Source organism: Mus musculus, chromosome 2 (genome assembly GCF_000001635.26).
Source record: "Mus musculus strain C57BL/6J chromosome 2, GRCm38.p6 C57BL/6J".
NCBI classification, from domain to species: domain Eukaryota; kingdom Metazoa; phylum Chordata; class Mammalia; order Rodentia; family Muridae; genus Mus; species Mus musculus.
The window spans coordinates 111,638,121-111,653,997 of NC_000068.7; the positions used below are offsets into that span (position 1 = coordinate 111,638,121).

Below are 15,877 nucleotides of genomic sequence, written 5' to 3' on the forward strand. Positions count from 1 at the left end.
GACTTGACCTTAGTACAAGAAGATAAGAATGGATCAATTCAAATTCTTCAACATGATAACTGCCAGTTGTGCCAGCATCATTTCTTGAAAATGCTGTCTTTTTTCCACTGGATAGTTTTAGTGACTTGTTAAAGATCAAGTGACCATAGGTGTGTAAGTTCATTTCTGGGTCTTCATTTTTTTTTTAAATATATTTTTATTAGTTATTTTCCTCAATTACATTTCCAATGCTATCCCAAAAGTCCCCCATACCCTCCCCCCTACTCCCCTACCCACTCATTCCCACTTTTTGGCCCTGGAGTTACCATGTACTGGGGCATATAAAGTTTGCATGTCCAATTGGCCTCTCTTTCCAGTGATGGCCTACTAGGCCATCTTTTAATACATATGCAGCTAGAGTCAAGAGCTCCGGGGTACTGGTTAATTCATAATGTTGTTGCACCTACAGGGTTGCAGATATCTTTAGCTTTTTGGATACTTTCCCTAGCCCCTCCATTGGGGGCCCTGTGATCCATCCAATAGCTGACTGTGAGCATCCACTTAAGTATTTGCTAGGCCCCGGCCTAGTCTCACAAGAGACAGCTATATCAGGGTCCTTTCAGCAAACTCTTGCTAGTGTATGCAATGGTGTCATCGTTTGGAGTCTGATTATGGGATGGATCCCTGGATATAGCAGTCTCTAGATGGTCCACCCTTTTGTCTCTGCTCCAAACTTTGTCTCTGTAACTCCTTCCATGGGTTTTTTGTTCCCAATTCTAAGAAGGGGCAAAGTATCCACACTTTGGTCTTCGTTCTTCTTCAATTTCATGTGTTTTGCAAATTGTATCTTATATCTCAGGTATACTAAGTTTCTGGGCTGATATCCACTTATCAGTGAGTACATATCATTTGAGTTCTTTTGTGATTGTGTTACCTCACTCAGGATGATGCCCTTCAGGTCCAACCATTTGCCTAGGAATTTCATAAATTCATTCCTTTTAATAGCTGAGTAGTACTCCATTGTGTAAATGTACCACATTTTTTGTATCCGTTCCTCTGTTGAGGGGCATCTGGGTTCTTTCCAGCTTCTGGCTATTATAAATAAGGCTGATATGAACATAGTGGAGCATGTGTCCTTCTTACCGGTTGGGACATCTTCTGGATATATGCCCAGGAGAGGTATTGTGGGATCCTCTGGTAGTACTATGTTCAATTTTCTGAGGAACCGCCAGACTGATTTCCAGAGTGGTTGTACAAGCTTGCAATCCCACCAACAATGAAGGAGTGTTCCTCTTTCTCCACATCCTCACTAGCATCTGCTGTCACCTGAATTTTTTATCTTAGTCATTCTGACTGGTGTGAGATGGAATCTCAGGGTTGTTTTGATTTGCATTTCTCTGATGATTAAGGATGCTGAACATTTTTTCAGGTGCTTCTCAGCCATTCGGTATTCCTCAGGTGAGAATTCTTTATTTAGCTCTGAGTCCCACTTCTTAATGGGGTTATTTGATTTTCTGAAGTCCACCTTCTTGAGTTCTTTATATATATTGGATATTAGTCCCCTGTTTAGGATAGGTAAAGATCCTTTCCCAATCTGTTGGTGGCCTTTTTGTCTTATTGATGGGGTCTTTTGCCTTACAGAAGCTTTGCAGTTTCATGAGTCCACTGGTGGTTATCATGTAGAAGAATGTGAATTGATCCATTCCTATCTCCTTGTACTAAGGTCAAATCTAAGTGGATCAAGGAACTCCACATAAAACCAGAGAAACTGAAACTTATAGAGGAGAAAGTGGTGAGAAGCCTTGAATATATGGACACAGGGGAAAAATTCCTGGGTCTTCATTCTATTCCATTAATCTACCTGTCTGTCACTGTACCAGTACCATGCAGTTTTTATCAAAATTGCTCTGTAGTACAGCTTGAGGTCAGGCATGTTGATTCCACCAGAGGTTCTTTTATTGTTGAGAATAGTTTTTGCTATCCCAGGTTTTTTGTTATTCCAGATGAATTTGCAAATTGCCCTTTTTAACTTTTTGAAGAATTGAGTTGGGATTTTGATGGAGATTGTATTGAATCTGTAGATTGCTTTTGTCAAGATAGCCATTTTACTATATTGATCCTGCCAAGCCGTGAGCATGGGAGATCTTTCCATCTTCTGAATTCTTCTTTGATTTCTTTCTTCAGAGACTTGAAGTTCTTATCATTCAGATCTTTCACTTCCTTAGTTAGAGTCACACCAAGGTATTTTATATTATTTTTTATTATTGTGAAGGGTGTTGTTTCTCTAATTTCTTTCTCAGCCTGTTTATCCTTTGTGTAGAGAAAGGCCATTTATTTGTTTGAGGTTATTTTATCCAGCTACTGAACTGGAGCTATTTATCAGGTTTTAGGAGTTCTTTGGTGAAATTTTTAAGAGCACTTGTATGTACTATCATATCATCTGTAAATAGTGATACTTTGACTTCTTCCTTTCCAATTTTTATCCCCTTGATCTCCTTTTGTTGTCTAATTGCTCTGGCCAGGACTTTAAGTTCTATATTGAATTGGTAGGGAGAAAGTGGGCAGCCTTGTCTAGTCCCTGATTTTAGTGGGATTGCTTCAAGTTTCTCTCCATTTAGTTTGATGTTAGCTACTGGTTTGCTTTATATTGCTTTTATTATGTTTATGTATGGACCTTGAATTCCTGATCTTTCCAAGACTTTTATTATGAATGGGTGTTGGATTTTGTCAAATGCTTTCTCAGCATCTAATGAGGTGATCATGTGATTGTTTTTTTTTTCAAATTTTTATTAAATATTTTCTTCATTTCCATTTCAAATGATATCCCGAAAGTCCCCTATATCCCCCCGGTCCTGCTTCCCTACTCACCCACTTCCATTTCTTGGCCCTGGCGTTCCCCTGTACTGGGGTATGTAGCCAGTCTGTTAGTCTGTCTTTTTATTGGGGAATTGAGTCCATTGATATTAAGAGATATGAAGGAAAAGTAACTGTTGCTTTCTGTTATTTTTGTTGTTAGAGTTGGAATTCTGTTCTTGTGCCTGTCTTTTTTTAGGTTTGTTGAAGGATTAATTTCTTGCTTTTTCTAGGGCACAATTTCTGTCCTTTTGTTGGTGTTTTCCCATTATTATCCTCTGAAGGGCTGTATTCCTGGAAAGATGTTGTGTGAATTCGGTTTTGTCATGAAATACTTTGGTTTCTCCATCTATGGTAATTGAGAGTTTTTCTGGGTATAGTAGCCTGGGCTGGCATTTGTGTTCTCTTAGTGTATGGATAACATCTGTCCAGGATCTTCTCGCTTTCATAGTCTCTGGTGAGAAGTCTGGTGTAATTCTAATAGGTCTTCCTTTATATGTTACTTGACCCTTATCCCTTATTGATTGTGATATCCTATCTTTATTTAGTGGACTTGTTGTTCTGATTATTATGTGTTGGGAGGAATTTCTTTTCTGGTTCAGTCTATTTGGAGTTCTGTAGGCTTCTTGTATGTTCAAGGGCATCTCTTTCTTTAGGTTAGGGAAGTTTTCTTCTATAATTTTGTTGAAGATTTTACTGGTCCTTTAAGTAGAAAATCTTTATCCTCATCTATACCTATTATCTGTAGGTTTGGTCTTCTCATTTTATCCTGGATTTCCTGGATGTTTTGGGTTAGGATCTTTTTGGTTTTTGCATTTTCTGTGATTGTTGTGTCCATGTTCTCTATGGAGTCTTCTGCACCTGAGATTCTTGCTTCCATCTGTTATATTCTGTTGCTGATGCTCACATCTATGGTTCCTGATTTCTTTCCTAGGGTTTCTATCTCCAGAGTTGTCTCCCTTTGGGTTTTCTTCATTGTTTCTACTTCCATTTTTAGGTCTTGGATGGTTTTATTCAATTCCATCACCTGTTTGATTGTATTTTCCTGTAATTCTTTAAGGTATTTTTGTGTTTCTTCTTTAAAATTCTCTACCTTTTTGGCATTGTTTTCCTGTAATTCCTTGAGGGATTTTTGTGCTTCCTCTTTAAGGGCTTCTAACTCTTTAGAAGTGCTCTCGTGTATTTCTTTAAATGAGTTATTAATGCCCTTCTTAAAATCCTCTACCAGCATCATGAGATATGACTTTTAGATCCAAATATTGCTTTTCAGGTGTGTTGGGTTATCCAGGACTCGCTGTGTTGGGCATACTGGGTTCTGATTTTGCCTAGTTTTCCTGATTTCTTTTCCTTTCTTTCTTTCTTTCTTTCTTTCTTTCTTTCTTTCTTTCTTTCTTTCTTTCTTTCTTTCTTTCTTTCTTTCTTCATGTATTTATTTATATTTTATTAGGTATTTTCTTGATCTACATTTCAAATGCTATCCTGAAAGTTCCCTGTTTCCTCCCCCTGCCCTGCTCTCTACTATGTTCATAGCAGCCTTATTACATTTAGAATGCTATCCAAAAGTCTCCCATACCCTCTCCCCCACTTCCCTACCCACCCAATCCCACTTCTTGGCCCTGGCATTCCCCTGTACTGGGGCATATAAAGCTTGCATGACCAAGGGGCCTCTCTTTCCAATGATGGCTGACTAGGCCATCTTTTGCTACATATGAAGCTAGAGACTCGAATTCTAGGGGCACTGGTTAGTTCATACCGTTGTTCCACCTATCAGGTTGCAGACTCCCTTCAGCTTCTTGGGTACTTTCTCTAGCTCCTCCATTGGGAGCCCTGTGTTCCATCCAATAGATGACTGTGAGCATCCACTTCTGGATTTTCCAAATACTGGCATAGCCTCACACAAGACAGTTATATCAGGGTCCTTTCAGAAAAATCTTGCTGGCATATGCAATAGTGTCTGGGTTTGGTGGCTGATTATGGGATAGATTCCCAGGTGGGATAGTCTCTGGATGGTCCATCCTTTCATTTTAGCTCCAAACTTTGTCTCTGTAACTCCTTCCATATGTATTTTGTTCCCTATTCTAAGGAGGAAAGAAGTATCCATACGTTGGTCTTCCTTCTTCTGGATTTTCTTGTGTTTTGCAAATTGTATCTTGAGTATTCTAAGTTTCTGGGCTAATATCCACTTATCAGTGAGTGCATATCAAGTGACTTCTTTTGTGATTGGGTTACCTCACTCAGGGTGATATTCTCCAGATACATCCATTTGCCCATGAATTTCAAAAATTCATTGTTTTTCATAGCTGAGTAGTACTCCATTGTGTAAATATATCACATTTTCTGTATCCATTCCTCTGTTGAGGGTCATCTGGGTTCTTTCCAGCTTCTGGCTATTATAAATAAGGCTTCTATGAACACAGAGTGGTCTTGGTTTCTTTAATAAGTTTCTTTCATTTGCCTTTTGCCATCTGGTAATCTCTGGTGTTAGATGTCATAGCTGTCTCTGGATGGAGATTGTTTCTCCTATGATTCTTTAGCCTCTATCAGCACTCCTGGGTGACCAACTCCCTCCTGCATCACAGTGGACAGAACACTCTCTGCAGCTTAGCTCTCCTCTTGCAGGGCAGATGCACAGAAGTCTGGAATTCAGATCCACCTCTTGATTCCTGGGGTCAGAGCCCTCCCTGGAGTCCCACTCACCCCTGGCAGGGAAGGGGTCCAGGAGTCTGGGTCTCAGATCTGTCTCCTGGCTGAGGATGAAGGCTCGAAGGGACCCTGTACAAGAAGCTCTTTTGCTTCTGCCACCCACGTGCTCTCCTGTGTAGACTGGTCTCAGTGATCCCAAGATTCTGGGTGTGCTAGGGCCTGCCTTTGTCCTTTGACCCTGTTGCTTCTAGTACAAGACCCTCTTGGATTTTTGGAACTGATGTTGCGTTCCACTCACCATTGATCTCAAGATCCCGGGTGTTCTAGGGTGCCTGCAACATGGAGAGTCCTCTGGGGATCTTGGGGCCCTCCGCTAAGATCTCTCTCAAGATAGTGCAGTGGCGACACTGACCAGAACGTACTACAGCCACTACTCAGGCAGGTATCCTTTTCCCTGTTCCTGCTAGCACAAGACTCTCTTTGTTTTTTGGAATTGATGTTGTGTTTCACTCACCAGTGATCTAAGATCCTGAGTCTGCTAGGGTTCCTGCAGGGTGGAGAGTCCTCTAGGGATCTTGGGGCTCTTCACAGAGATCGTGCCCAAACTAATCGGTGTTATACAATATTAAGTAATAATTTAAAAAAATAAATTTTGGTACTAAATGGAGATAACTTGAAACCTAACAAATATTTATTCATGTTTTATTATAATTTATTCATCTGCCTCTGGGGGAAAAAAGTAAAGTTGATTGCTAGTGTTTGCTTCTTGAGGTTTATCTCTTTGTTTAATCTTTCTAAAAATTTTTCTGCCCACACCATTAGTAATTTGATTGATAGTTGAGATAAGACAAGAATGATGATGTTGGTCATTTGGCAATGAAATTTAAGAATTGGGGGCATATATTGAATATACAGAATAATACTCAGGTCAAAACTTGCTAATATTTTATTTATAACATTAAACATGTGAATTTTGTAAAAATATTAAGCATGTCTTTATTAAAAATATTGAAGAATAGTATCATGGCATTCATTTGGGAAAGCATGTGTATTTATATTTCAGCTGTATAGGTAGAAGAGGATGGTCTTGTTGGACATAAATGAGAGGAGAGGACCTTGGTCCTGAGAAGGCTCGATGCACCAGTAAAGGGGAATGCCAAGAGAGGGAATCAGGAGTGGGTGGATGGGTGAGCAAGGAAAGGGAGAATGGAATAGGAGGTTTTCAGAGGCGAAATCAGGAAAGGGGAAAACAATTGAAATGTAAATTAAAAAAATATCTAATAAAAATATCTGAAGGATTCAAAATGACTAGATAGTTCATCAGTAAATGCCATATTTTCTTTAAAATTTATGTCTCTATTGAAAGCTTGGTAAAATTTTAAATCAAACAATATTTTGTGATTTTAAAGCTTTTAATGTAGTCAGTCTTATTATGTAGAGAAATAAGTTGAGATTTTTATATTAGGAATTTCCTTTGGGACACAGAAATTTGCCAATGAATCTTTTCATAGCATTTTTCATCTCTTTATTTCTCAGTGTATAAATGGCTGGGTTTAGGAGAGGTGTAAAAACAGAATAAAATACAGCAAGAAACTTGTCCAACCAGGTGATACTGAGGGGCCACACATAGATAAACATGCAGGGCAAAAAGAAGATCATTACCACTGTGATGTGTGCAGTGCATGTGGACAGAGCCTTAGAAGCTCCATTTTTTGAAGTCTGGCGAACAGTGATGAGGATATATGTGTAGGAAAAAAGTAACAGCATAAAGCAGGTTACAGCCACAACTCCACATTCAGCATTCATTAAAGTATTTAAATCATGGGAATCCATGCAGGCTAGCTTAATTACCAGTGGCATGTCACAAAAGAAACTATCTATTTTGTTGGGACCACAGAAAGGAAGCTGCACAACCACTAAAAAGTAGCTTATACCATGTATGAATCCAATTGTCCAAGAAGTCAACACCAACCCAGTGCACCTCTTCAAGTTCATGATGGTGAAGTAGTGGAGTGGTTTGCAGATGGCCACATAGCGGTCATAAGCCATTACCACCAACAATACCATCTCTCCTCCAGCAATACAATGGGATAAAAAGACCTGAGACATGCATCCTGCAAAGGAAATGGTCTTGTTTTCGCTGAGAAAATCTATGATCATCTTAGGAGTGGTGTTTGAGGAGAGCCACATGTCAACAAAGGATAGGTTTGCCAACAAGAAGTACATGGGAGAATGCAGATGGGGGTCAGTGGTGATTAAGATTTGGATGATAATATTTCCAGACATGATGAGCAGATAAAGCAATAAGAAGATTAGAAAGAGTAAGACTTGAAGATTCTTGGAGTTGGAAAGTCCTAAGAGTACAAATTCTGACAAAACAGTCTGATTGTCTCTATCCATTTTATTCAGTGTCCTTAGAAATAACCTGAAAAGAAAGAAAGATTACTTAAAAGAAAAGTAGGTTTAAAGTAGATTACTTAAAAGAAAAGAAAGTAGGTTACTTCGTTTGTAAAATTAGGCATCCATATTAGAACTCACCTGAATAAAAATGCATAAATATAAAGGGAAATCTAATGTAACTATGTATGGCATTATTGACCAAGGGAAATTCATGAGTCAAGAGCAACTTTGCAAGAAAAGATGTATCTGGTGTGACTGTGATGTATGTCCTCTATGAGGAAATTCATTTTACAGTGGAGCAATAAGGAGAGAAAGAAAACAATGTGAAATTTGGTTAACTTGAAAATTTCAAGGATTACATTTAGTTTGGATTTGTTAAATTATTTTTTTTATGTTTTTAGATTATAGTATAAATACATCATTTTCCCTTTCCTTTCTTCCCTACAAATCATTCAATAGACCTCCTTCATGTGTCTTTCTAATCCATGGCTTCTTTTCCAGTAATTGTTGTAAAGTTTGTGTAAGTATATGTATATACATATTAATTCCTAACCCTAACCTTCTTGGCCTGTAAATGTTACTTGTGTATATATGTAAGTTGTAAGTGCTCATCATTTGATCTTGGATAACCTATTGATGTGCTTGTTCTGATGGAAACTATTGCTTCAGCTCTGGGTCTTTCTTATTTGCCTCTGTTCCTTGTGCAGGGCGGAGTCTTCCTGAACATTTCCCTCTGTGCCTTATCATGTCTTCAGGTATTGTGTTTCTTCTGCAACAGTTTAGGCAGTCAGGATAAAGCTGTGCTTCAAATAAAGAAGTTGCTAAGAGAACAAGTACCTTTGTTTGGGGTTTTTTGGATTAATTTATATATTTATTCACTTTACATACAGAACAAAGTTTCCTCCTCTCTTTCCAGTCCCACCCTTACAAATCACTCCTCTTCTCTGAGGAAAAAGTGAAGCTCTCCTTGGGCATCCCTACCCTAGGACATCCAGTCACTTCAGGACTAAGCACAACTTCTCTCACTGAAGCCAAGACAGGCAGTCCATTAGGGGAATGGGTTCCAATGGCAGCAACAAAGTCAGAGCAAACTCACAACAAGACCTAAAGAATCAACTAACCTGGACCCCAGAGGGCTCACTGAGACTGAACCACAAACCAAGAACATGTAGGGGATGTACCTACTCCCTCTACACATTTGGAGCAGTTGTGCAGCTTGGTCTTCATGTGGGTCCCCTAACAATTGGGACAGGAGCTTTCCTGATATGAACATTGGATTACAGAGCTGTGACACACTTTCTAATTTGCTGGAAAGTAGAATCAAGTCTCAAGTGATGCACTTTAAATTATCCCCTCAAGTAGTAGAGATGTAGCACACTTCTAGATCATACATCTAGATGTATGTAAGTAATCTTACATGTAAAATATGTAAATATTATATAAAATATTTACATATGCTTTATGATACATTCTGGTGACCATGAATTTTCAAAACATTTCTAATAATGTTATTCAGAATATCTTGCTACCTGATGTTAAGTGTAATGCTAGAAAATATGGATCCAGATACTACAATTGCTTTAAGCATGTTATACAGTTAATGTAGTAATGTATAGTAAAGATGTAGAGAATCTTTATATATAAAGGTATATGAAATTTGTTAAGGCTTTCTAGTACTCAGAGAAAAATGATACATGAATTATCTCCTGTTACCATATTTTCTAATTCTCAAGTTTATAGGCAATAAGTCTACTTTTCATAACAGCACTTTTTGTTCATAAGAGCTTTTTGTGTATAATATACTCATATAAGCATACACAAACACCTAAATATATGTATATATAATGTATATAATATGTGTGTGTATGCAATATGTGTCATATGTGTGTGTGTGTTGTAACATATACTTTTGCTATAAAATGCATGTTTGTGTGTCTGACTTTTCTTTAAAATATTTGCAACTTATATTTCTAAGTTCCTGCATACCTGTTCATTAACTATGAGATATACAGCCATGAAAGTCATTTTTGACATACAAATTTGTTGTTAGGAACTAACCACTTTGCTCTTTTCTTGCCTAGGAACTATCAGTATTTTACAACACCTTATGAAAAACTATAATCTATTAAAATATCTCAGTAATTTTTGCCTTTAACTTACTGGCAAATCTAATGTGGGCTTATATATTAACAATCAATAATAAAGGGGTACAAACTGAATTATCAATTTTAGAGTATAGAAGTAAACAATTTTCTTCAATGTGTAATTTTTTTCCATGTTGATTGCACTTTTCCAAAATACTTAACTTTGCAATTGTCTCAGTATTTATATTTATCTAAGTTTTTATGGATGTAGTTATATTTATATAACTTAATAGGTACTAAGTGGTAGATACTGATGACTGGTAGGGTGATATTTTAGTAGCTTGTAATAGGTTCATTTGCTAGCAGGATGGTTGCTGGGTTTTTATTTGTATGTCTGTCTCTGTGTGCCTTTTTTGTTTTCTTTTAGGGAAGGAAGGTATTAAATGTGCTTTTATTGAAGTAGAATTAAATCACTTTCCCCTTTCCCCTCCCTTCCTCAAATCCCTGTCACCTAACCTCCCTTAAACATTTCCAGTACCACCCCTCAAGTTAACAGACTCTTTTTCTTTGATTATTATTATTACATGTTTGTGTATTTGTATCCACAAAGCAACACACACACACTTACACAATACAACCTGTTGTTTCCAATTTTTTTATTGTGTACTAATTCTGGTTTGACCACTCTACAGTTAACAAAGAATAAGGGGTCGCATCTCTAGAAGATGCTAACGCTTTCCCCTGTATACTAGTTTTCAGATTCTTAAAATTTGAGTTCTACAATACTAATATATTATATCTCTTCTCACTCATATTGCTATCAATTTTATTATTTCTCTGCTCAATTTTTTATAAACTGTTTTATCTTTAAAATATTTGGTTAAGTTGATGGGAATATTTATACAATGTTAACTTTAATGTTTTATGGAATATCTGACAAAAATTGAAGATATTCTGATGTAGAAATGAGAACTCCTGGAATGGGGGAGGTGAAAAAACATATTAATTGGCCACTAAATTTGAAAAAGACAAAGAAAAATATTTCAACACAACTCAGAATGGATATTTGTAAAAGGACTTACCATCACAAATTTCTCTTGGGTCAAAGTTTCTTCCCATCTGATGTGTGCTTATGAAGACATGATGTTGAGGAGAGATATTTTTCTCCTCTGCTTGACCAGTCTCTCTTCCTGAAATTGTCCCTCGGGTGTCCATTGTCACATATTTTGTGTTCTGAAAATAATGAGAACTTTGGAAATAATTATCATGGACATCTCTTGGGGATTTCTCTGTTAGGAGTGTTACTGAGTGCTGCATGTCTGAGACAATAAAATAAAGGACAAGTAAAACCTTCTGGTCCTCATCCCAATATTGATTATGTCAGTCAACTTTCCAAAACTATTCTCTTCATCAAGATGGGATAAAGAGAAGCTTAATGCTGCCTGATCTCTTCTTGTATGCACATAATCAAAGGAACTCAAAAAACTTTTATACTTACAAGACCAATTACTAAAGGTGTGAGATATTACCATTAAAAAAAATCCTCTGACCATAACTTCCTAATGCATGCAATCTGTGTCAAGCCTTGGTCACATAAGTGATGTATTTCAGTGTGCTCTGTAATTGTTCATAATGTTGAATTTGCTATCAAGTTTAGACCCATTAGGTTTTGAAAATTATTTTGAAAAGTATACTCAAGCAGAGTCTTGCCCAACACCCTCAAGGACCCACACGGGACTAACCACGGGATCCTAAGACCTCTGGTGAGTGGAACACAGCGCCTGCCCCAATCCAATCGCGATGAACCTGAGACTGCGGTACATAGGGAAGCAGGCTACCCGGGCCTGATTTGGGGCACAAGTCCCTTCCGCTCAACTCGAGCCCCGGGCTACCTTGCCAGCAGAGTCTTGCCCAACACCCGCAAGGGCCCACACAGGACTCCCCACGGGATCCTAAGACCTCTGGTGAGTGGAACACAGCGCCTGCCCCAATCCAATCGCGCTGAACCTGAGTCTGCAGTACATAGGGAAGCAGGCTACCAGGGCCTGATCTGGGGCACAAGCCCCTTCCGCTCCACTCGAGCCCCGGGCTACCTTGCCAGCGGAGTCGCCTGACACCCACAAGGGCCCACACAGGATTCCACATGAGATCCTAAGACCTCTAGTGAGTGGAACACAACTTCTGCCAGGAGTCTGGTTCGAACACCAGATATCTGGGTACCTGCCCTGCAAGAAGAGAGCTTGCCTGCAGAGAATACTCTGCCCACTGAAACTAAGGAGAGTGCTACCCTCCAGGTCTGCTTATAGAGGCTAACAGAGTCACCTGAAGAACAAGCTCTTAACAGGGACAACTAAAACAGCTAGCTTCAGAGATTACCAGATGGCGAAAGGCAAACTTAAAAATCCTACTAACAGAAATCAAGACCACTCACCATCATCAGAACGCAGCACTCCCACCCCACCTAGTCCTGGGCACCCCAACACAACCAAAAATCTAGACCCAGATTTAAAAACATTTCTCATGATGATGATAGAGGACATCAAGAAGGACTTTCATAAGTCACTTAAAGAATTACAGGAGAGCACTGCTAAAGAGTTACAGGCCCTTAAAGAAAAGCAGGAAAACACAGCCAAACAGGTAGAAATCATTAAAGAAAAACAGGAAATCACATACAAACAGGTGATGGAAATGAACAAAACCATACTAGAACTAAAAGGGGAAGTAGACACAATAAAGAAAACCCAAAGCGAGGCAACGCTGGAGATAGAAACCCTAGGAAAGAGATCTGGAACCATAGATGCAAGCATCAGCAACAGAATACAAGAAATGGAAGAGAGAATCTCAGGTGCAGAAGATTCCATAGAGAACATCGACACAACAGTCAAAGAAAATACAAAATGCAAAAGGATCCTAACTCAAAACATCCAGGTAATCCAGGACACAATGAGAAGACCAAACCTACGGATAATAGGAATTGATGAGAATGAAGATTTTCAACTTAAAGAGCCAGCTAATATCTTCAACAAAATAATAGAAGAAAACTTCCCAAACATAAAAAAAGAGATGCCCATGATCATACAAGAAGCCTATAGAACTCCAAATAGACTGGACCAGAAAAGAAATTCCTCCCGACACATAATAATCAGAACAACAAATGCACTAAATAAAGATAGAATATTAAAAGCAGTAAGGGAGAAAGGTCAAGTAACATATAAAGGAAGACCTATCAGAATTACACCAGACTTTTCACCAGAGACTATGAAAGCCAGAAGAGCCTGGACAGATGTTATACAGACACTAAGAGAACACAAATGCCAGCCCAGGCTACTATACCCGGCCAAACTCTCAATTACCATAGATGGAGAAACCAAAGTATTCCACGACAAAAACAAATTCACACAATATCTTTCCATGAATCCAGCCCTTCAAAGGATAATAACAGAAAAGAAGCAATACAAGGACGGAAATCACGCCCTAGAAAAACCAAGAAAGTAATCATTCAACAAACCAAAAAGAAGACAGCCACAAGAACAGAATGCCAACTCTAACAACAAAAATAAAAGGAAGCAACAATTACTTTTCCTTAATAACTCTTAATATCAATGGACTAAATTCCCCAATAAAAAGACATAGACTAACAGACTGGCTACACAAACAGGACCCAACATTCTGCTGCTTACAGGAAACCCATCTCAGGGAAAAAGACAGACACTACCTCAGAGTGAAAGGCTGGAAAACAATTTTCCAAGCAAATGGACTGAAGAAACAAGCTGGAGTAGCCATTTTAATATCGGATAAAACCGACTTCCAACCCAAAGTTATCAAAAAAGACAAGGAGGGACACTTCATACTCATCAAAGGTAAAATCCTCCAAGAGGAACTCTCAATTCTGAATATCTATGCTCCAAATGCAAGGGCAGCCACATTCATTAGAGACAGTTTAGTAAAGCTCAAAGCATACATTGCACCTCACACAATAATAGTGGGAGACTTCAACACACCACTTTCTTCAAAGGACAGATCGTGGAAACAGAAACTAAACAGGGACACAGGGAAACTAACAGAAGTTATGAAACAAATGGACCTGACAGATATCTACAGAACATTTTATCCTAAAACAAAAGGATATACCTTCTTCTCAGCACCTCACGGGAACTTCTCCATAATTGACCATATAATTGGTCACAAAACAGGCTTCAATAGATACAAAAGTATGGAAATTGTCCCATGTATCCTATCAGACCACCATGGCCTAAGACTGATCTTCAATAACAACATAAATAATGGAAAGCCAACATTCACGTGGAAACTGAATAACACTCTTCTCAATGATACCTTGGTCAAGGAAGGAATAAAGAAAGAAATTGAAGACTTTTTAGAGTTTAATGAAAATGAAGCCACAACATACCCATACCTATGGGACACAATGAAAGCATTTCTAAGAGGGAAACTCATAGCTCTGAGTGCCTCCAAGAAGAAACGGGAGAAAGCACATACTAGCAGCTTGACAACACATCTAAAAGCCCTAGAAAAAAAGGAAGCAAATTCACCCAAGAGGAGTAGACGGCAGGAAATAATCAAACTCAGGGGTGAAATCAACCAAGTGGAAACAAAAAGAACTATTCAAAGAATTAACCAAATGAGGAGTTGGTTCTTTGAGAAAATCAACAACATAGATAAACCCTTAGCTAGACTCACTAAAGGGCACAGGGACAAAATCCTAATTAACAAAATCAGAAATGAAAAGGGAGACATAACAACAGATCCTGAAGAAATCCAAAACACCATCAGATCCTTCTACAAAAGGCTATACTCAACAAAACTGGAAAACCTGGACGAAATGGACAAATTTCTGGACAGATACCAGGTACCAAAGTTGAATCAGGATCAAGTTGATCATCTAAACAGTCCCATATCACCTAAAGAAATAGAAGCAGTTATTAATAGTCTCCCAAACAAAAAAAGCCCAGGACCAGATGGGTTTAGTGCAGAGTTCTATCAGACCTTCAAAGAAGATCTAATTCAGTTCTGCACAAACTATTTCACAAAATAGAAGTAGAAGGTACTCTACCCAACTCATTTTATGAAGCCACTATTACTCTCATACCTAAACCACAGAAAGACCCAAAAAAGATAGAGAACTTCAGACCAATTTCTCTTATGAATATCGATGCAAAAATCCTCAATAAAATTCTCGCTAACCGAATCCAAGAACACATTAAAGCAATCATCCATCCTGACCAAGTAGGTTTTATTCCAGGGATGCAGGGATGGTTTAATATACGAAAATCCATCAATGTAATCCATTATATAAACAAACTCAAAGACAAAAACCACATGATCATCTCGTTAGATGCAGAAAAAGCATTTGACAAGATGCAACACCAATTCATGATAAAAGTTTTGGAAAGATCAGGAATTCAAGGCCCATACCTAAACATGATAAAAAGCAAACTACAGCAAACCAATAGCCAACATCAAAGTAAATGGAGAGAAGCTGAAAGCAATCCCACTAAAATCAGGGACTAGACAAGGCTGCCCACTTTCTCCCTACCTTTTCAACATAGTACTTGAAGTATTAGCCAGAGCAATTCGACAACAAAAGGAGATCAAGGGGATACAAATTGGAAAAGAGGAAGTCAAAATATCACTTTTTGCAGATGATATGATAGTATATATAAGTGACCCTAAAAATTCTACCAGAGAACTCCTAAACCTGATAAACAGCTTCGGTGAAGTAGCTGGATATAAAATAAACTCAAACAAGTCAATGGCCTTTCTCTATACAAAGAATAAACAGGCTGAGAAAGAAATTAGGGAAACAACACCCTTCTCAATAGTCACAAATAATATAAAATATCTTGGCGTGACTCTAACTAAGGAAGTGAAAGATCTGTATGATAAAAACTTCAAATCTC

The 15,877-nt window shown here is 38.2% G+C and overlaps 1 protein-coding gene across 1 annotated transcript; it reads right to left on the minus strand.

Moving 5' to 3' along the window:
• Positions 1-6,936: 6,936 nt before the first annotated feature.
• Olfr1298 (olfactory receptor 1298) lies at positions 6,937-7,875 on the minus strand. Its single transcript, NM_146886.1, has one exon. The coding sequence runs from the start codon at positions 7,873-7,875 to the stop codon at positions 6,937-6,939; it is 939 nt and encodes a 312-aa protein (NP_667097.1).
• Positions 7,876-15,877: the final 8,002 nt, after the last annotated feature.

Coding starts and splice junctions, on each gene's coding strand:
- Olfr1298 (NM_146886.1), bottom strand. CDS start 7,875: ATGGATAGAGACAATCAGACTGTTTTGTCAGAATTTGTACTCTTAGGA.